Source organism: Notolepis coatsorum (assembly GCF_963971535.1).
Source record: "Notolepis coatsorum genome assembly, chromosome: 2".
In the NCBI taxonomy this organism is placed as follows: Eukaryota; Metazoa; Chordata; class Actinopteri; order Aulopiformes; family Paralepididae; genus Notolepis; species Notolepis coatsorum.
In genome coordinates this window covers 17,620,208-17,642,627 of record NC_140166.1, presented here as the reverse complement: position 1 = coordinate 17,642,627, position 22,420 = coordinate 17,620,208, and the positions used below count along the sequence as shown (strand labels likewise).

The following is a 22,420-nucleotide window of genomic DNA, read 5'->3' as shown; positions in this document are numbered from 1 at the left end:
CTCCAGGTCAAGCCTGAGGGTGACTGAAAGGCTGTGCTTTTCAGGGGAGGCCCTGTGCCTATAGGTCTCAGTTTGACCGGTTTGGCTCTCTTGTTCCGAGGCCTAGGAGGTTCGCCCCTCAGGTACCGAACTCTCTCCCTAGATCTTGACCGAGATGAAGACCTTGAGGATGCTCTGGAGCTTGACCGATCCCGGTCTTCCTCTATTTCTGAGTCCTGATCCGGATCAGTATACTCCGGTTCGCTACTTGCTGGGTCGTCCCCTGACTCCGGGGGACAGCCTAGTCGTCTAAGAATACTCCTGGCCTGGGACCTGGCAGGTTCGCCCCTTTCAGGTTCGAACTGTACTGTCGGTCTCCGGGGTGTGGATGATCTCCCTCTCTCCGTTGTTCGGGAGGAGTTCTGGGAATTGGACCTTTCCTTCCTGGGGACGGTTCCCGACCCCTTAGGGTTTGGAGGGGGAGTGAGAGGTACCGATGCAGGCTCATCGTCCTCGTCTTCCTCACTCTCCCCTGCTTTATCCAAGGCCAGGGTTATTGCCTCATGGTCCTTAGGTTCCACCATGAGACAGATCTCTGTGTGCTCTGCACTCCTTATGCTTGAGATCGCGCTGATTACTGCTTCTCCCAACCATATGCCTCTTTGGCCATATCCTTGAGACCGGCCCCACATCAGGTTTATGGCTAGTCGGTAGGGCATGTCCTTGGTACCATGGCCAGCATAGATTTCTCTTTTTTGCAGTAGTTCCTTCATACGGGACACCAGTTCGTCCCAGTTCTTTTGTGAGGACTGTACTTTATTGTACCGGTATTGGCTTAGTGTCACATGGACAATTTTCTCTGCGTGAAACACATTATAATCACACTCAGTGATTACTGCCTTGCCTGGTTTCAGGGGCTCTTTGGTCCTTATTTCCATTACCTGTTTCCTCAGGTTCCGGTAGTAAGAGCCTCCTGCCGTTACCATGCTTGTTTCCCATCTACCATAGTTCATCAATGACGGTCCAGTGAAGGTGAGAATTGACCATGGTGCGTCAGAGTTGTCGGTCCAGACTGGGTAGTTAGTGACTGTTATGTCTGGTGTTTGTATGTGAGAGTTTGTAGATGTCACTCTCACCCCTGAGTGTTCACCACAGGGAGAGGTATAGGTTGCTCTCGCTTGCCTCACTTCCTCGTGAACACGTGGTCCTGGGCTTATGCACCGCAGGGAGTAATCTCGGCCTGGGGTTGATGTAGCCATCGGTGTGGTTGATCCCCCCAGTGTCGGGAGTTGTCCCCAGAGTGTAAATCCCCCCATTTCATATCCGGAGGGATCGCTCATTGAGCGGGGAGCCGTCTGGCCCGTGTACTTGCGGGTGGGAGCAGGCAGTGCTCGGCCTGTTTCTGCTCCTGGGTTCTGACCATGTTCCTGTGTCATCCCCTCCTGGGTGTGTCTCGCACAGGTAGAGTGGAGCTCAGGGCTTTCAGGGTTAGTGAAACCCCCTGAGCCTTCTTTCTCCGTGCTTGGAGGCCGAGTGTCTGGTGTTTCCTCATATATCCTCCCTGGTCCTGACAGGGGCCACGTAATTTGGGCCCTCTGTTCTGAGTGACTCACTTCCTGTGGTGTTCCCGGGGGACCAGACCATGTCTGGTTTCTGTATGCCAGCTCGTTCATGACCTGTGTGAGGTCTCCGATCATAGTGGGCTCGATTTCCTCGAACAGGTTCCCCCAGCCATTACGGTAGTGTGGTGGCCATGCCTCCATTTGAGCTCTGCGCACTGTGTTTTCTTGGTATTTATCCGGGATTAGCAAGACCACTGCCATTGATGCAGCTGGTATTTCTTGGTAGGCTTCCAAGAAGCACCATATGCTCGTGTTGGCATCATAGTGCCAAATCCCTATTCCAAACAAGGTCATAACTAGGCTTGTTATGCCTGCGTCCTGGGCTTGTCTGAAAATGTTCCTGTAGTATGCCAGGAGTACTCGGGTTTGGCTTTCGATGTCTGTTCCTGGCAGTACGTCCTGCATGGTAATTGTCAGTATCCCCACGTAACCCTTATTTTTAAGTAGGTAGGGGACTCCTACCAGCACCGTGCCGTCCTTAAGGAGGTTATGAGGTTGTCCGGCCACTTCTCTTGCACACCAGTCGGCGTAGCCGGGTCCTGCCATATCCTGTATGGTTTTTGCCATTCCTCCTCCATTACGTAGGCCTCGGTTGGCCGGGTTAACCACAAACGTGTGGTTTCCTTTTGGTACAAAGTTTTGTAACCATATGGAGCAGACCCATAGGTGCTGTATATGCTTAGGGTTTCCTGGTTGAGTTCTTGGTTTAATAGTACAAGAGATTTCATTCAATCTTGACATGCCAGGTGGCATGGTCTGCTCCCCTCGCGGGGAGTTTGGTGTAGGGATTTGGGGCAGTGGGTTCCACTGTCCCTGCAGTCCCAGGCTGTCGGGCCAGTATGCGGGGGCCGTAGCTGCCGTGGCCTTCCGTGTTCCAATTACTGCCTGCTGTACAGCCGGCAGCTCTGGGTATAGTGATTCGCTTGGTTCTGTGAATTCCTCACTTCCCGCAAATGTTTCAGGGGACTCTGGGTGTTCTCCCCGCTCTCCTAGGTAGTCTAGACCCAGGCCGGGTATAAAAACTCCCAATCCATCATCCGAGGGTAAATCCTCGTCCTCTGTGATGTGGGAATGATTGTGAGACATCCTGTTAGTACTGGCTGGTTAGCCGGCTGTTAGCACTGGCTCGTTAGCCGGCGCTTCTGTAGACTCCGGCTAGGTAGCCTCCAGTTAGCACTGTTAGCTCTGGCTTGATAGCCGGCTGTTAGCTTGTGTCTGGCTAGGGCCAGTTCACTTCCTGTTAGCACTGGCTCATTAGCCTGTTGTGAGCTAGTTAGCTCTGGCTTGTTAGCCTGTTGTGAGCTAGTTAGCTCTTGTCTGGCTAGGGCCAGTTCACTTCCTGTTAGCACTGGCTCGTTAGCCTGTTGTGAGCTAGTTAGCTCTGGCTTGTTAGCCTGTTGTGAGCTAGTTAGCTCTTGTCTGGCTAGGGCCAGTTCACTTCCTGTTAGCACTGGCTCGTTAGCCTGTTGTGAGCTAGTTAGCTCTGGCTCGTTAGCCGGCTGTTAGCTCGTGTCTGGCTAGGGCCAGTTCACTTCCTGTTAGCACTGGCTCGTTAGCCTGTTGTGAGCTAGTTAGCTCTGGCTTGTTAGCCTGTTGTGAGCTAGTTAGCTCTTGTCTGGCTAGGGCCAGTTCACTTCCTGTTAGCACTGGCTCGTTAGCCTGTTGTGAGCTAGTTAGCTCTGGCTTGTTAGCCTGTTGTGAGCTAGTTAGCTCTTGTCTGGCTAGGGCCAGTTCACTTCCTGTTAGCACTGGCTCGTTAGCCTGTTGTGAGCTAGTCAGCTCTGGCTTGTTAGCCTGCTGTGAGCTAGTTAGCTCTTGTCTGGCTAGGTAGCCTCCAGTTAGCACTGGCTCGTTAGCCGGCGCTTATGTGGACTCCGGCTAGGTAGCCTCCAGTTAGCACTGGCTCGTTAGCCGGCGCTTATGTGGACTCCGGCTAGGTAGCCTCCAGTTAGCACTGGCTCGTTAGCCGGCGCTTATGTGGACTCTGGCTAGGTAGCCTCCAGTTAGCACTGGCTCATTAGCCGGCGCCTATGTGGACTCCGGCTAGGTAGCCTCCAGTTAGCACTGGCTCGTTAGCCGGTGCTTATGTGGACTCCGGCTAGGTAGCCTCCAGTTAGCACTGGCTCGTTAGCCGGCGCTTATGTGGACTCCGGCTAGGTAGCCTCCAGTTAGCATTGGCTCGTTAGCCGGCGCTTATGTGGACTCCGGCTAGGTAGCCTCCAGTTAGCACCGGCTCGTTAGCCGGCGCTTATGTCCTGCAGATCACAAAGTAGAGCTTTCTACTGAAGTGCGAGAGACGGATCCTTCCCGAGTAGAGCTTTCCACTTTAGGTTTTGACTTTAAGTAAACATTACGTTACCTTTTAGTCGCGAGTAAACGTTACTTTAATCACAAAATAGAGCTTTCTATTGAAGTGTGATTTTCCCGAGTAGAGCTTTCCACTTTAGGTTTTGACTTTAAGTAAACATTACGTTACCTTTTAGTCGTGAGTAAACGTTACTTTAATCACAAAATAGAGCTTTCTATTGAAGTGTGATTTTCCCGAGTAGAGCTTTCCACTTTAGGTTTTGACTTTAAGTAAACATTACGTTACCTTTTAGTCGCGAGTAAACGTTACTTTAATCACAAAATAGAGCTTTCTATTGAAGTGTGATTTTCCCGAGTAGAGCTTTCCACTTTAGGTTTTGACTTTAAGTAAACATTACGTTACCTTTTAGTCGCAAGTAAACGTTACTTTAATCACAAAATAGAGCTTTCTATTGAAGTGTGATTTTCCCGAGTAGAGCTTTCCACTTTAGGTTGAGTCAAATCTGTAATAAATTTTACTCTAGAGGCATCTGACAGTAGTCATTTAAGTTCATATTCTCTTGGCTGTTATTACCTATTCAATTAGTATAAAAGCCCACGCTAGGGACGCCATGTATTAAGCCACACTATATCAGGTCAGTTTGATAAACCCATCACTCAGTGGTCTGCTCATCTTGACATCAAGCAGCGTCCTGCGATGCCTTGACATTCAGAACCCAGTGAATCTCAAAAAAAAAATTTATCAAGTGGCCTGCTAAAGCGAATGCTCGTCTCGACCCCCCTCGGCACTGATGTAGGTCAGATGGTAAGTGTAACTGAGGGGTACAATTCCCTGACTGTATTGTTAGATATGATACTTACTACCACTACCTCTTGTACTTTAGACTCTGGCCACCCAGTACTAGGTATAAATAATTATGATAAACACTCCCACCTGATGAAACGGATCCAACACAAATGTACCAAGTCGAAAGTCTGCGTTTAATAATAATACATAGCAAAAGGTATGTACAACGATCACTTAATTACATTTATGATTTGAAATAGTATGCACTTTTATGGCAAATGAGTATTCGTAGGTAGATCAATATCGAATGTCCAATCTCTGATTGCGCAGGAAGCAAATATACAACCTGGAATATTTAGGGAACAATAGCAATGATACTTGAATGATTATATAGCTGGATACACTAGGGGAAGGTTCCGACTGCTTGTAGGACAGCTGGAGGGGGGGGGTAGAGTCTGGCTGTATCCCGTCTGGCCGAGGGTATCCTGGGAGAGCCCACAGTCGTGCGACCCGGTGCCCAGCGATCCTCGATCCACAGATGAAAGCAGTTGGACTCTCTGTGGCCGGCGTCCTCCGGTCCACGATGGAGAGACGTGAGGCGACCTCGTCGTGTAGAGCGTCTTCTCACCTGTCGTCCTCTCCGGGGGGGGTATTTCCAACACACCGCAGTGTTGGCCTTTATCCATAGAATAATCAAAGTACTCAAAGCATAATCCAAGCCGGGGAAGGCTAGCCGTCGTCGGTAGAATAATCCAATATACAGGTCCACTCGCTCTTTGGCCTGGAGCTCCTCGGGTGCAGCTTCACGTGGGGTCAACCACCCTGGATAAGCGTCCAGCTGATGCCCGAAACGATGGGGGTGCTGATTACTATAGAACTCTTACCGCACGAGGCACTATATATGAATAGACTATTATTAGCTTAATAGAATACGTCCAACTCGACGATATAGTGCCAAATATGACTATTCAAATATTAATATACACGATGTCTCAATGCCGATACTGGGCCGAATTGGCCTTACTGCCCACACGTGGTTCGCGGGGAGGCTTTTGCGTCTGTCACTCTGTTGGAGGGTAATGAACTGGACTAAAAGAAAGCTCTACTTTAATAGCGCAGTATATATACGCACTATGAACAAATAGTGCCATTAGTGGTGCGGTAGACATATTCCTACGCGGAACTAGGACTTGTCCATACATGTTGAGCGGTACGATTGAACCTGGTCTGAGGGGTATGGCGACCTGGCACCAAGGTCTCGTCCAATGGTAGAATGGAGACTATTATGGGATGTTCAGTAGACTAGAAGGGATATTCAATGCATATTGTACAAGGAATATACAAGGGATATCAGGGGATATACAAATACAATTAAATATATATAAATAAATATATATATTCGGTTTAATCTGATCCTTCAGAACAGCCGCCCCCTAATTGGTCCCAACCCAATTAGTTAAGCAGAGACAGATTAACCGCACTGTCTACCACTCAAGGGTTCGCTGTAAGGGTCAGTCAACTCACAAAGTCATAGGGTCATGGTCATCATCGATTGTGTCTGGGAGTCGGGGCAGTTCTATGAGCCTCGCCACAGGACGGGTGTAAATGCGCCCCTGGACGAGTACTTCAGCTGCTCGGACCTTGCCATCGGCACCGGTGATCACTTTGCTTACGCGGCCAGCCGGCCACATAGCTCTGGGTAGTGACTGGTCAATAATCATGACGACTGTTCCTTCCGTCAAATTGTCTCTCTCTTTTACCCACTTCTGGCGGGTCTGTAGAGACGGTAGGTAGTGCAGTAGGAAACTGCTCCCAAACTTGTCGGCTAATACTTGGCTGTACCTCCACATTCGTCGGCCGTTCGCTTCTTCAGGCCGGTACATTGTCTGGGGTAACGCGGGATCTAGCCGCCCCATCAGGAGGGTGTTGGGGGTGACTGGGTCGACATCTGCTACATCACTGGAGACGTAACCGAGGGGCTTTGAGTTCAATACTCCCTCAATCTCCGTGAGGACTGTCATTAGGACTTCTTCCGCCACAGTCTGGGCCCCAAGTACTGCGTACAGGGCTGTCTTTATAGAACGTACTTCTTGTTCCCAAGTTCCACCGAAGTGGGGTGCGTTTGGGGGGTTGAATTGGAAGTCAATCTGGGCTGGAGCGAGGTGGGTCTTAAGTTCTGGGCCCATAGCTTGGAAGCTCTCCCTCAGCTCTCTTTCTCCGCCTTTGAAGTTTGTCCCGTGATCGGACAATAATGTAGACGGTTTTCCTTTCCGTGATGTGAATCTTCGGAAGGCCATAAGGAATGAGTCTGCGCTCATGGTCGGAAGGAGCTCGATATGTATCGCTCTGGTGGTCATGCATTTGAATACAATACCCCACCGCTTCTCGGTGCCTCTTCCTTTCTTTATGTGCGGCGGGCCAAAACAGTCCATGCCTGTTGAGTGGAATGGCTTGTCGCCGAGTCGGAGGCGACATGGAGGTAGGTCAGCCATCCATGGTATGCTGGGCTGCGCGCGCCACTTTCGGCAGTCTAGACAGGTTCGCTGGAAGCGTCGCACCGCCTCTCTTCCTTGAAGTATCCAGTAACGACGTCTGATTTCCGCGAAGACTCTCTCTGCTCCTGCGTGGTGTACATCCTCGTCGTATTTCTTTATAATCAGCTCTGTGACCTTGTGTCGGCTGTTCAATACGATCGGGTACTTAATGTCATCCGGTAAATTGGGGGCTCTCCGCAGGCGACCACCCACTCTGATGAGGGTATGTGTGTCACTCTCGGGGGCCAGATGAATCAATCTGCTGTCTGATGGGACGGGCTTTCCTCCCTGTAGACAGTCTAGTTCATCGGGGAACGAGTCTCTCTGGGCTCGTTGCAGTAGAAGCAGTTCTGCTTCCTCGTAGTCAGCTGCTGACATATCAGCGGGGGACTTAATCTCTGGGTGGTGCCGCAGGAATGTCCGTTGCTGCGCACTCTCTATGGTAATGCAATCGTCTATGTTGGGGTCTGCGGAGACAACAGTGCTCAATCCACAGAACATGGGTTTCTTATTCTCAGCCTCCTCGTCACTTGCTTCCCTCGGGGTGGGCGTGGGCCAATCTCCTTCCGGGAGCTTGAGGAATGCTGGTCCGTCACTGTAGATGTTATGACGGGTTAAGTCATCTAGGGACATTCCCCGGGTGATGACGTCAGCTGGGTTGTGTTTTGTATCAACATAGCGCCAGTTTGCTTCTCCGGTTAACTCTCCGGTTAACTCTTGAATCTCAGTGACTCTGACTCCCACGAAGACTTTGTATTTGCATGAATCCGATTTGATCCAGGCGAGTACTGTCGTGGAATCTGACCACAGGATTGTTCTATGCACCGGAATGGTGAGCTCACGTTGGATGAGCGTGGCTAGATGCGCTCCTACGAGGGCTGCGCAGAGCTCTAGACGTGGGATAGACTGTTGCTTGCGTGGGGCTATTCTCGAGCGGGCGAGGATGAATGCTGTGTAGATCTCTCCCCCCTCTTCTTGGGCCCGCAAGTAGGCTACTGATCCGTAGGCGACCTCGGAGGTGTCACTGAAGACGTGTAGATCCATTTTACATGTCTCTGGCCTCACCGTGGGTGGGAAGTAGCTTCGGCGTATATTAACGCCTGGGAGTGAGTGGAGTTCCATCTCCCACTCTCTCCAGGTGGATGCAAGGTGTGCGGGAATGGGGTCGTCCCAGCCCTGGTCCTTGTCCCACAATGCTCGTACAATCATCTTTGCCCTGGTGGTGTACGGTAGTATACATCCTAACGGGTCATATTGTCGGGCGAGTGTTCTGTACACACTCCGTCTGGTGGTCGGTATTGCCGTCGACCTTCCCTGCTCCGTGGTCAGGGGTTTGTGTCTATAGTGGAGCGAATCTGTTTTGAAGCGCCACACTAGTCCTAGTGTCATCTCTTGGGCTTCTCCTGGGATTGTGGCCATCCAGGTCTCGCTGCTCGCTGCCTTGTCCTCGGAGGAGAGGCTGCGCAGTACGTGCGGATCGCTGCTGGCCCACTGCCTGAGATCAAAGCCGCCTTTGATCAGAGAGGCGCGGAGTTTATGTAGGAGAGCCTCGGCTTCTTCCTGGGTCGAAACGCTTTGTAGACAGTTATCTACGTAGAAGCTGTTCTTCACACTGTGTCGGACCTCTTCGTCCGCTGCTGGGTCCTCTGCGACATGTCTCTGTAGTGCAAATGTAGCACAGCATGGGCTGCATGTAGTTCCGAAAGGGAGGACTTCCCATTGGTAGATGGCTGGGTGCTCATCTCCTGGCCTCTCTCTCCATAGGAACCGCAACAGGGGCTTGTCCTCCTCTACTAATCTCACCTGCAGGAACATCCCTTTGATATCCCCGCTGATAGCCACCTTGTCCTGGCGGAAGCGGAGTAGTACGCCTAGTAGGGAGGGGCCGAGTGTAGGACCGGGCAATAGCTCTTTATTCAGATTTTGGGATCCGATCTGGTAGCTGCAGTTAAACACGATGCGGTCTTTGCCGTTGTGATGAACCTTGTGGTGGGGCACGTACCACGATTCAGTCGTCTGGTCGGCCTCTTTAATGTCAATCTTTGTGACGTGTCCCGCTGTGATGAGCTTCTCAATCTCAGCGCGGTATACACTTTCTTGGGCGGGGTCCTTGGCTAAGCGCCGCTCTGTGTTTAGTAGGTACCGCTCTGTGGCGTCTTTCTTTGCGTGAAAGGTAGGCATCCCTTCCCGCCGCAGGAGTGGCGTGGCGTATCTCAACACGCCGCTGACTGGGACTCTCTTTGTTCCCGTCTCGAGGAGGTTAATGGCGTAGATGTCGTCTTTAGAGCGAATGTCTTTCTTTTCGTTCTTAAAGGGCATTTGTTCTAAGGTCCATAGCCTCTCTACATGCTGCAGGAGTGTGGTGTCTCCCTCTGTGACTCGGGAGTGGAGACAGCTAGTGGCTGTGGTTCGGTTGAGAGATTTGGCGAGTGGGCCTTGGAGAGTCCATCCTAGGCGGGTCTCGACTGCTGCAGGACAGCCTCTGGGTCCGGTATGAACCCGGTCTATCGGGACAATGAGGTCTGCATGGTCGGAGCCTATCAACAGTGTCGGGGTAGCACCGTCTATGAGTGGGATCGGTAGCTTGCGTAGATGTACATATTTCTCCATCAGCTTGGCTACGGAGTATGTGTACCGCGACAGTCCTATTTCTTGGCTGGTGAAAGCGTCTGTAATTCTGTACCGTCGCTCGGGCTGGCCGCTTGCTGCGATAGAGAATGAGACATTCTCGCCCTTTATCGTTTTCAAATCTCTTCTTATTGTCCGAATTGTCATTTGGTTTTCGCTCCCCCGCAGCCCTAGCTGGGCCGCAGCGGACGCGAGCAGAAGGGTCTTCTCTGACCCGTCATCAAGGACGGCGTAAGTGTCCATGACTTTATTCTGGTAGCTCAATGTCACACGGACTACCTTTAAGAGCACTCTGGCTCCGCTGCTGCTGGCGGGGTCGATGTACATGACGCTTGCTTTGCTGCTTGATGGTGCGGGTGGAGGCCGCCGTCTGTTACTGTCGTGGAGTATGTCCAGATGGGCTCCATCGCACCGACTGCACCTTTTCTTTAAGCGGCATTCGGCTGCCATGTGTGATCGCGCACAGCGAAAACAGCGTCTGTTGGACTTTATCCATTGACTCGCTTCCTCCGCATTCATCTTGGGGAATGAGTCACATTGTGACAGCCAGTGTTCTTTCTCACAGTAGGGGCACACTATCTTCCACTTCTCCTTTCTTGAGGGGGTACTGTGGCTCCTACTGCTTGGCACTGACTCCGATTGGTGCATGACAGTCACCGATCTTCTTCCATCATTTAGTCTCCTGGTTCCTTCTCTGGAGCCAGGGGTGCTCCGTCCGAATGTATCTAGCCGTAAGCTGCTGACTTCTCTCGCCAGGAAGTCGGCTAGATCGAGGAGGTTCGGTTCGGGGCCATTAGGGTCTCGGTGGTCTCTCTGCCGCCTAAAGCGCTCCTGTCGGGCGGGCGGTAGCTTCTCCAAGATCCTCTCTACATTTGAGTTGGCGTATAGTTCATGCCTACCCTTTTCCCTCTGCGCTCCCAGCATCCCTACTAGGGACTGCACTCTGATGGACAGGTCGTCCAGTGCTCGATTGTCTGTTGCTGGGGGTAGGCGGTCGATGTGCCTGATCTCCTGGATCACGTAATCCCATATACGTCCATATCTCTGGTCCAACGCTACCAGCGCTGCGGTGTATGGGGTCGTGGAAGTGGCGTAGGCGAGCGCTATGTTGTGCGCGCGGGGTACCTTTAAATGCTTCAGTAGTATCGCGTATTTATGGCGTTCATCAATGACATCCACCAACATTGTCTCCAGACACATGCGGAGCTCCGTATACTGGGCCCGGTTCTCCTGGGTGAAGTCTGGTACCATAGGTGTGCCAATGTATGACGCGGATTGTTGATACATCGGCGAGCGTTGGGGGAGAGGCCTCCTAGGCGAGTCTCCTCCTGCTCCTTGGCGTGGGCTGGTACCGGCTGTGTACCATGGCCCGCTGGTCCAGGTGCTGTTCCTCGGGGCGGGTCGTGCGTCGTGCTCACCCGTGAATGGCGTCGGGGGTCTGTAGCGCAGCTCCGCGGGGGTATAGCCTGGGCTGTACTGGACCTCCTGGTCCGGTAGAGTACTGTGCTGTCGTCGGGCGTGGTTCTCCTCCTCTTCCTCTTCGTCTTCCGTTAGGTCATCCAGGGCTTGTAGTCTCTGATTTAGCCTCTCCGCAGTGTATGCTGCTCCTTCCCGGTGGCTGGGTCTCGCTTGGACCGGTTGGGGAAGGGGGTCTGCGGGGGGTATAAACCTCGTCTGTTGGTCAAGTTCAGGGTCGCTTACTCGGCTAGGGGATGCCGCCCTGGAGTGATGTCTAGACGAGTTCCTGGAGCCTCTGGTGGAGGGAGGGGGTGTTGTCCTTCTGATCAGCTGTTCTATTAGTTGCGCTTGTGCTCTGTCGCGCTCGGCTTCGCGCTTGGTGAGATCCGATTCTCTCTGGGCACCGGTGGCGGCGCGCTGGGCGTCGGCCCGGTCTTTTGCCATATTCTCTTCCATCTGAATGCGTCTTATTTCCAGGCGTATGTGCTCTTCTTCGCTCCGTTGCTGTATCTGCAATCGATCGCGTTCACCCTGGAGTCTATCGCGTTCAGTAGAGGCTTTCAGGCTGACGAGGAATGCCTGCTGTAGTGTCCTCTCTGCCTCGCTGGGAGAAGACGGTTGTATAGGGGAGCCGTCCCTTGGGGTACTCCGTGCGGAGTCTTGGAGCTCTATCTCCACGGTGCTCTCCTCATCTTCTTCCGTGCCGAGTTCTCTCTCGGTAGTGTTGTCTTCCTCCCGGGACACGTCGGGGACTACTTCTTCGGTATTGGCGGGGTGTAAAGTCATGTCTGGTTCCCCCTGGTCCCCACCGTGAGCTGGGTCAGTTACATTAGAACCCATAGGGGGCTCTATGGTCGGGGTAGCCTGGTCGTTAGGGTTAGACATAATTTTACTTTCTAGTTTTACCGCGTTTACTGTTGGTAGAAGACTAGGTTGTTGACTGACAGCGTAAGCCTCTAGGTACTGAGGGAGCTGTCGTTTGCGCCGCGGGCGTTGTTGGTTAGGAGGATCGTTTCGTGGAGTGTTCATCATAGGCCATTTTAATATTAATAACACTATATTAATATTACACTGATTACCCTCCGGCTCGAAGGACCAATTGTAACTGAGGGGTACAATTCCCTGACTGTATTGTTAGATATGATACTTACTACCACTACCTCTTGTACTTTAGACTCTGGCCACCCAGTACTAGGTATAAATAATTATGATAAACACTCCCACCTGATGAAACGGATCCAACACAAATGTACCAAGTCGAAAGTCTGCGTTTAATAATAATACATAGCAAAAGGTATGTACAACGATCACTTAATTACATTTATGATTTGAAATAGTATGCACTTTTATGGCAAATGAGTATTCGTAGGTAGATCAATATCGAATGTCCAATCTCTGATTGCGCAGGAAGCAAATATACAACCTGGAATATTTAGGGAACAATAGCAATGATACTTGAATGATTATATAGCTGGATACACTAGGGGAAGGTTCCGACTGCTTGTAGGACAGCTGGAGGGGGGGGGTAGAGTCTGGCTGTATCCCGTCTGGCCGAGGGTATCCTGGGAGAGCCCACAGTCGTGCGACCCGGTGCCCAGCGATCCTCGATCCACAGATGAAAGTAGTTGGACTCTCTGTGGCCGGCGTCCTCCGGTCCACGATGGAGAGACGTGAGGCGACCTCGTCGTGTAGAGCGTCTTCTCACCTGTCGTCCTCTCCGGGGGGGGTATTTCCAACACACCGCAGTGTTGGCCTTTATCCATAGAATAATCAAAGTACTCAAAGCATAATCCAAGCCGGGGAAGGCTAGCCGTCGTCGGTAGAATAATCCAATATACAGGTCCACTCGCTCTTTGGCCTGGAGCTCCTCGGGTGCAGCTTCACGTGGGGTCAACCACCCTGGATAAGCGTCCAGCTGATGCCTGAAACGATGGGGGTGCTGATTACTATAGAACTCTTACCGCACGAGGCACTATATATGAATAGACTATTATTAGCTTAATAGAATACGTCCAACTCGACGATATAGTGCCAAATATGACTATTCAAATATTAATATACACGATGTCTCAATGCCGATACTGGGCCGAATTGGCCTTACTGCCCACACGTGGTTCGCGGGGAGGCTTTTGCGTCTGTCACTCTGTTGGAGGGTAATGAACTGGACTAAAAGAAAGCTCTACTTTAATAGCGCAGTATATATACGCACTATGAACAAATAGTGCCATTAGTGGTGCGGTAGACATATTCCTACGCGGAACTAGGACTTGTCCATACATGTTGAGCGGTACGATTGAACCTGGTCTGAGGGGTATGGCGACCTGGCACCAAGGTCTCGTCCAATGGTAGAATGGAGACTATTATGGGATGTTCAGTAGACTAGAAGGGATATTCAATGCATATTGTACAAGGAATATACAAGGGATATCAGGGGATATACAAATACAATTAAATATATATATATAAATAAATATATATATTCGGTTTAATCTGATCCTTCAGAACAGTAAGGGTTGCGAGATCTGTATTTTATTTCATAACAAGGAAGATTTATTTGACAAGTCTGTCCTTAGTAAAACTACCAATAGGTTTTGTCATCAATCAGGTGATTATCCCTTCCTCATCCGTCAAACTGCGACTGGTGAGAGTTCATCGTCGGAGCTCAAATGAGTGCGATAATCTTTTTCTAAATGCTTACTGTCTGGAATCATTAGTCTATATAGCATTGAATACAAATAGATTACCGATTCTTATTTACGTCTTTTGCTATTTTTTAGAGAGAAGAATGACATCTGTAACCATTACACCTAGGATCTATACATCATAAATAAGGTGGGGTCGTGCAGCGCTTCTGCCATGTTCAGAGTCTCACTTTACACTGCATGATATTGAATGGGTGCTAATAAGTATAAAATGATATTAAAGCTTACCAGTTTGTTTCTTTTAGCAAAAGTAACACGAAGAAAAGAGATTTTAGTTTTATAAAGTTTTTAATTAAAAGTTACAAGAGTTACAAAAATGAAAAGCACAATTTATCATAAAAGTTTAAGAGGTTCCAAAAATCTCCAAAAATCTGTCTGCAGAGCCTGGGCCTGTATGTTTTTATACGCAGGTCCGTCGCGTCATATGATCATACCCTTTTTGTCAGTACATAGCTCCAATCAGTGTACAGTATGTGTACAGTACATAATCATACTCCTCCTTTCCCATACTTTCGTTACTTGTAGTTACATATCAGATCAAGTATTGAAAAAGTCCTTCCATACTATATGTTTTTTAAGCAGAGAATAAAGAAACATATATCAATATACCTTGGTTACAATGTGTGTTTCCATAACATACATGTGAAAATTAGTATATAGTATATATGCCTTTTTGACAGGACATGCACTCTGTGTGTATGCTGTACGCTGAACAGCCCTCGCATCCCGGCTTCAAGGTCTTCTGGGTTACTCCCTTCTTCACATTCCAGGGGCCCCTTCTCTTTTCTTTTCAGATTGTATTTAGGCATAGTGAACACAGTATTATACATGTATTACATACGTAAGAGAAAAAAAAGGAATATATCTTTTTATAATCACTGTCTTCCAACCTCAGAGCTAGAAATCAGGGCTATGCTTGTTTACACTTTATTCAAACATATGTTTCTTTTAAGGGTATGGCTTAGTGACTTGATGATGGTGACCTGACCCTCTCCGTCTTGAATCGTGGTTTGGTCTAGGCCTTTGGTGTTGGTACTCAGACCAAAATCTCGTCGGGGGGGAGAAAGAACGTGTCTCCGGTGGACGAGAGGTCATCAATCTTTGGTCCTGCTGGCTGTGACCTTTTACAGTTTGTCTTAGAGCGTGACGGCAAGTTCTTTCGCCGGTTAAGCTTAGGCACTCTTTTGAAGTTGGTTAAGGTTAGAGTTTGTCTTAGCGCATGGCGATAGAACGCCAGGTGCTTTGCAGGCTGTTCGAGGTGGAAATGGGCAAAGACACAGCTCGTTACGCTATTGGGTGCACATGTCACATGACCAGAAACGTCAGTGGCCAATCAGATTTGCAAATCGCACAACTGCGTTGGGTAAAGCATACACGCGTCCCCTCCGGTACACGAGGAGGCAGCTGTCGCATCTTTTCACCTGAACAGCGTGATCTCTCAGTGGCGAGGAGTAGCGCGTGGGAGGCTCACGCTGCCCCCGATGCTTCCTGATTCTGCTGTACAGGCGCACCAACCGACCTGTAGGAGTCGCTGTCCACAACGTCCAATCCCCACCCACCAGCTTTCCCACCCCTAACACTGTCAATTGTGTTAGTATGAACGACCAGCCAAGCTGGTAGCAACGCCGAGAGCTGGGCTCGAACCCAGCATCTCCTGCGTTAGTGGCGAGTGCCTTGCCCACTGCGCCACTTAGCCGCCCACCTTACAATATTTCATCAGAAAATTATTCATGGAATGTGTTGATCAACAATTGACGACAATTTCTAACAGTGTAATCTCAGAGTGTATATTTCCTTTAAGGATTACGGGCTGATGAGTAATTAAAAGATTATGGAGTATAATACGAAGTGAATATTCATTAGTGTATCTACCGTACCTGAAGCTCTGTCCTCTGTTGCTCCGCCTCTTTCTGACATAACTCCACCTCCTTCTGGTATGAGTCAGTTTTCTGCTCCTGTTCCTCCTGCTTCCTGTCCAGCTCTTCCAACGTCCTGTGTAGCTGCTGCTGGCTCTGTGTGTGTTTGATTTTCACTTCACCCAACACCTGCTGCTCTGCTAGCACCTGCTGCAGGACCTGCTTTAGAACTGGACAAGCACAGGCACAGGCACAGGCACACGCACAGGCACAGGCACAGGCACAGGCACAGGCACACGCACACACACACACACACACACACACACACACACACACACACACACACACACAAAGCACTTTTGAGTTATTTTTAATGTGTGTGTGTGTACTGTATGAAACTGCTGTATTGGGCCCTGTTCCTCGTACCTGGCTAACTGAGTTAGCCGGATAATTTTCAGGATAACTTGACATAAGACAAACCTTTCGGTTCGGATTGTCTAAATCACTATGGCAGCAGATCAGCAAGTTTGAACCTGCTCCAGCGCAGAGTTTAGTTCAGTTATATATCGTAATAGCTTACGCTCTGCTCGTAGTGGAACTGTCCCTTTATCCAGTCTAATAATGAATAATTTTCTCCACATGCACACACCCATCCGCCTGGCCACACCCACATCCGCTCCTCTATATAGCGGGGTTGTGGCCACACCATCAGCTCCTTCCCTATTTTCACCACCGAAAAGTGTCTGTAACACACCACTTTAAGTTTAGTGTCAAAATAGTTGTTGGAAAGGAGCTACGTTGACATTGTATCTTTGTTTTTTCTCTCTCGCAAATTTCTGAAAAAACGAAGAGATAATGTCTTCGCCGTCGGAGGGTCTAGAATCTAGACGGTCACAACGTTACCCTCCACCAGCGCTTCACTATCGTGGCCGTCTCTGGCTCCATGGTCGTGGCAGCCAGGTGTGCCTGGGCGGCGCCCGGTGGAGAGTGTGCCTCGCCGAGGGGCCGTTGAGCCCCCATCTCCTGTGAGGTGGCCGGGTTCCGGCCCTGGTTCCCCCGCCAGGGGGCAGTCGGCCGATAGGCCAACAGTACCTCTGGTGGCCGAGGATTTGCGTCGCAGACTCTTCGCCTCGGCTCGCTCTCATCGTAAGACGGCGGGCAGCGGGGGTGAACGACGAGATGCCCAGCTCACCCAGCGCCACCAGGATTACGCTGCTCACGGCCCCCCTCTCCGATGCTGGACTATTCGGGTCGGCCATGCAGCAGATGACGGCAGCCTGCAGGGAGATGGAGGAGGAGCGCTCCGCAAACGGCGCTCTGCACGCGGCAGGCGGTGCTAGTGACTCCCCTGTTTACCCCCCCCCCCCCCAACATATAATTTTGTTATTAAATAAAAAGTCTCTCCTGGTGAGGGACTATTTTTTTTTACAAAACGTGTGTTTATTCACTATATATTGGGGATACGATGCATAACCCTCACCTAGCTGTGGGGTTGTGTGCTTGCTTAGGGAGTGGGGCAGTTTTCTTTGAAAAATTGTTTTCTGGTCGCTATATATATGCAAGGCCTGTGGAAAGACTTGTCTTCTCTCATCATAAAAGACGATGTTCTTCTTGCAGTAGTAAGAGTGAACTTTACCTTTTTTATCTGAGGGGGTTGTGTGTATTCTGTTACGTTTAGGAAACGTGGCATCGAATCCACAACTAGGTTGAGTGTTAGCCTACAGAAGTGATCACATATGTAGCTATTGGTGAACTGATAAACCCCTCCCCCCTTTTACTGATTGGCCAGGGGGTTGGACCTCCTATTCGTCGGTCTTCCTGTCGAGCTGTGGGGTCAGCGCGTCACAGGGAGGGGAAAGGGGGGGGGGTTCCCTGGTCCCACGCCATATTAGGATAAGTGGGTCACAGGATTTCCCCGGCCATGGAATACGTCACTGGGCGCGTTTCTATTGGCCATGAGACTTCCGTGAGTTCTTTCAGGCTCCGTACTACGGACCACTGTCATTGTCAAGGTTGGGTGATGCGATGAGTTGGAAACTGTTTGTTTTCTGCTCTGCTCTCTATTGGAATGTGTATTGGGCCTTTGGTCACGTGGCTCAATGATTACATATATCTTTTCAATTGTTACTCACGTGGAGGTCTCTCTGGGGGATTCTCTGTCTTCCCTCTTGTGTACAGAGCGGTGTTGACAGGGTTTTTTCCCTCAGACGCGTCATATGGGACCCATATCTGTGTCTTATTTGACCGGCTTCCTGCTGCTTGTCCCAGACAGCATAGAGAGAACGTTGTCTGGTTTTCTTATTAGAATTGACCATTGATGTGTTTTTTGGGTCTCAACGCGCGCCTTGGTTGCCCAATTCATGGAAACAGCGTTTTTTATGCGGGTGACTGGGAAGGAGATTTTTTATCTCTACCGAGCGCCAGTGTACTAGGTTAGACTCGACGACTCACGTTCATCTCCGGGGGGAGATGACGGAGTAGATCAAAACATTGGCGGAGGGGTCTCACGCCTGTGGGGTGGGCCACCAGGTGCAGTGCATTCACGTGCTGACCATCTTGGTGGCGCCCTCTGTGATGTTTTGGATCGACGCGCGTACCTACCCCCCTCTTAGGACTGGGGATGGCGGCGTGACTAGAACACGGGACTGGTTCTGGTCGCGCCGGACCAGGTCAGTTAACCAGTTGTCTGCCGCGGCGCAGATCTGCTGTTCTGGTACCCCGAAGGACTTTATGCTTTTCCGGGGGGAAAATGCCGGGTCGGGCCGGGCGTCGCGGGGATTCATATCATGGATGTGTGTGTCATATGTATGCCACTATGAGTTGCCCTTCACAGTGATGTGCTTGGTCCATACTGTGTTGTACCTTGCGCTGTGTTAGGGGGCCTGGTCCTTCTCCATTTGTTTTCACCCCTCCCTCCCCCTGCTGGGCAGGGATAGGAGGGGGTTGTCGAGGAGCTTTTTCTGTTGAACCCCTCTGGCATCCCTGTGTAGGTCCCGGTCCGCCGGGCCCAGGTCCGAACTCGTTCTCGTCGACCTGTTGGCCTGGGTTAACCCTTTAAAAACTGAAACACTTGTACTGCCTGTATAGCCGGTGTATACGCGTTATGTTTCTGAGTTTTTTCTTGGTGGGTTAAAGGAACAACCGCCTCCTATTAAACTAAACATAGGGGGGTGGTTGGTTCCCCGGTGTGTTGGTAGCAGAGTCGACTCTCGGGTTGAGGCCGGGCTTGAGGCCGGTGAGTGTGCCCCCGCACCTTTCATGACGTCTGCCAATTGTGTCAGCCTTCTCTTGAACCTCGACCCCGCTGGAGGGGTCGGGTTTGTGGAGGTTGCGACATGGTGCACAGCATACCGAACGCCCCTTCCGCCGGGGTACTGTTCTCACAGTAGACCCCTTAGGCGCCTGTCTAGTCCGCAGTGCTCCGGGCACAGGTCGAGTTATGCTCTTGGGGCCTGTTGCCTGGATTGAGGGATCAACCTCTTTGGGGGGTGTCTCCTCGGCGCGCCGACTGGCCCCACAGTGTTGTGGGGGTGTAGCCTCTTGTGGAGTGCTTCAGAGCGATGTGCCAAGGGGGGAAGGGCCTGCTCTTGGTTTGGGCCCTGTCCGATACGCTGGCGATGTGGGGGGTGGTGTCACCAGTGACCGTCTGGTGGGGTCCCGATGCTACGGCATCGTTGGCCTCACCGGGCCCCCTTTTTTCAGGAGGTCCTGGCCCTCAGGTTGTTCCTGGGGCTGGGTCCTCCTCTGCGCTCCGCTGCTACGGCCTTTCCACGGGGTTGGGTTCTTGACCTTCGACCCCGTGATGTTGGGGGCTGTGACGGGGGTGTTTTGCTTCCCGTCTGTTCCCTGGTGGCATGTGGGATGCGCGCCTGAGTGGTCGCGGGTCCTTCTGTGTGAAGGTAAGTCCCACGGTCTGCTCACCCTGTGCGTTTTGAGGTGCTAAACCCTCTTCGCACAGTCGGATCCGATTCCCTCCCGTCCCCCTCTAGGGGGGTCCGGGGGCTCGGGTCCACCCCGGTTCTGATGGTTGTGGGGGGCCTCAGCGGGTACATCTGTCGAGCTTCCGCTCTGCTCAGCTCCTGTGTTCCACTACGAGCAGAGCGTAAGCTATTACGATATATAACATACGGTTATTCTATAACCATAGTTATATGAGTATAGCGAGCGCTCTGCTCGGACTCACTGAGGGCCCCGTGGTCTTCGCCTCCGGTGGTGAAAGACTTGGGAAGGAGCTGATGGTGTGGCCACGACCCCGCTTATGTAGAGGAGCGGATGTGGGTGTGGCCAGGCGGATGGGTGTGTGCATGTGGAGAAAATTATTCATTATTAGACTGGATAAAGGGACAGTTCCACTACGAGCAGAGCACTCGCTATAATCATATAACTATGGTTATATAATATATGACCACGCCCTCGCAAAAAAAATTCCAGCTCTCCTCACAGATCCCATTATACCATTCCGAATTATGTTTTTGTGCTTCGTTTTTCTAGAGGGGGCTTTTGAAATGTAAAATAATAGACCTAAAATGCTGATAATAAATCATATTCAGCCTATGGATTTACTTTGTCCTAAATAATGCACGTCATATACGACGCTTGCGAGTCGCGACACACAATATGTGGTTATTTTAATAACGGAGCATTGCAAATGTGAATCCCGCAGGGATATTTTTAATAAATGAAACCTATATCGGGCGTTTGGCTCTGATTCTTTTAATATTCTCCGCTGTGGATGTATTTGCTTAACGGAGCGGCCGGATTATGTTTCATTCAAGCTTAAATTGAAGCGTCTTTATGCGTGGATTGTGGATGTGAATTACGAGAATCTGAATCTGTGGATTGTTGAATTGTATCACTGTCACTCACACGTTATTGTGATATTGTAACTGGGATTAAAATGTCTGAGGAGATGCACTGTTTGACGGAGTTGATGACGTGGACGTGACTTGAGAAAAGTTGAATGAGCAAGCCTTTGATGTTTTGATTAATGAATTTTAGAAAATGCATTTATCTGTTCAAGCACTGTTATCTGATGATGAACAAGAGGGTGATGAACATGACTGGTGTCACTGGTATAAACCAAAGGTTAATCAATTCAATGCATGTATGGATGATGTCTGAAACTGATTAAAACCTGATTAATAGTGAAACTGTATAGCCTCCAAGCCTCTCTGACACGTTATTTCGGGGGTCGCGCCTTGAAAACTTTGGGAACCATGTATTTATATAGTACATGATACCTAAGCTTATACAGTACAGATATCCTCATAATTATCTATTAATTCGTATAAATTAGATACTCTTTGGGCTTGTTTTTATCTACTTATTCTGAAAGAGTTGAACTAATTATTTTCGCTAGCAAGTTCTCATTCAATTATTCATTCCATTAAGCCTACTGCCAGCAGGCACATTTAAAGAAATATAATCTGATTGATTGGGGTAATGAGGGACTTAAAATTAGCCTACAGTATAGTATAGATATGCATTTAACTTGTCGGCGAGGCTATTGAGCCGTACTGTATTGTACCCATTCTGCAATCTGTTATAAAGTTTTCAATCAATCAATGCCGTTAGAAAATCAGGATTTCTGAGATCGACACATGCTGTCTTTTCAGGTGAGGCGGCCGCGTGCAATTATCCTGAGTATCTAGTCTGGTTCGAATGAACGAGACTGAATCAGCGTTCGAGGAACAGGGAAAGCCTGGATTCAAACATCGGGTTAATTGAATCTGGCTAATGGACTTTTGATCGACTTAGTTGAACCAAGTACGGGGAATAGGGCCCTGCTGCCACTCTTGGCCAGATGGCTCTTGGAAGGTGTACCTGTGCGGTGTGTGCTGACTTCAGAGTGTAGTGTGTGCAGTACATGCTCCTCTCTCTGCGCCTCCTCTGTGAGAGAAGCTACTGCAGACCTCCTCTCACACAGCAGCGCCTCCTGCTCTCCTCGCTGCACACACAGCTCCTAAACACACACACACACACACACACACACACACACACACACACACACACACACACACACACACACACACACACACACACACACACACACACACACACACACACACACACACACACACACACACACACACACACACACACACACACACACACACACACACACACAGATGTTAAGAAATGGCAGAACACCAAGCCTGCTGATCTGACCCTCTGAGCCTAAACACCAAGCAGCCAATAACGTGTCTTCTCCCTCCTGTCTGAAAGGGTAAACAGGATATGTTGTCAATGATGTTGTCAAGCAGGGTGATTTAAACCTGAAGGAGGCGATGTTGATGATGTTGTCCCTCTGTCACCTCCTGTAGTCTGGTTCTGCTCTGGTCCAGTCTCTCCAGCACCGCATGCTCCTCCCCTCTCCCCTCCACAAGCCTCTGCTGCTGCTGCTCCACCTACATAGAGAGGGACAGGTGAATAAAACCAACCAACCATCCAAGCTAGCAACACACCAATCAACCAACCAATGCACCCACCCAACCCACCCACACACCCACCCAACCACCCACCCAACCCACCCACCCACCCACCCAAC

At 50.2% G+C, this 22,420-nt stretch overlaps 1 protein-coding gene across 1 annotated transcript in view; it reads right to left on the bottom strand.

The window, feature by feature from the left end:
* Nucleotides 1-22,420, bottom strand: part of cntrl (centriolin) — a gene marked incomplete at its 5' end in the record, with an annotated part of 174,056 nt that overhangs the window by 75,820 nt on the left and 75,816 nt on the right. Inside the window, 3 exons of the mRNA XM_084308086.1 lie at nt 15,895-16,103; nt 21,697-21,835; nt 22,149-22,280. Of these exons, the coding sequence (XP_084164212.1) occupies nt 15,895-16,103; nt 21,697-21,835; nt 22,149-22,280 (480 nt within the window). The remainder of the gene's footprint in view (nt 1-15,894; nt 16,104-21,696; nt 21,836-22,148; nt 22,281-22,420) is intronic.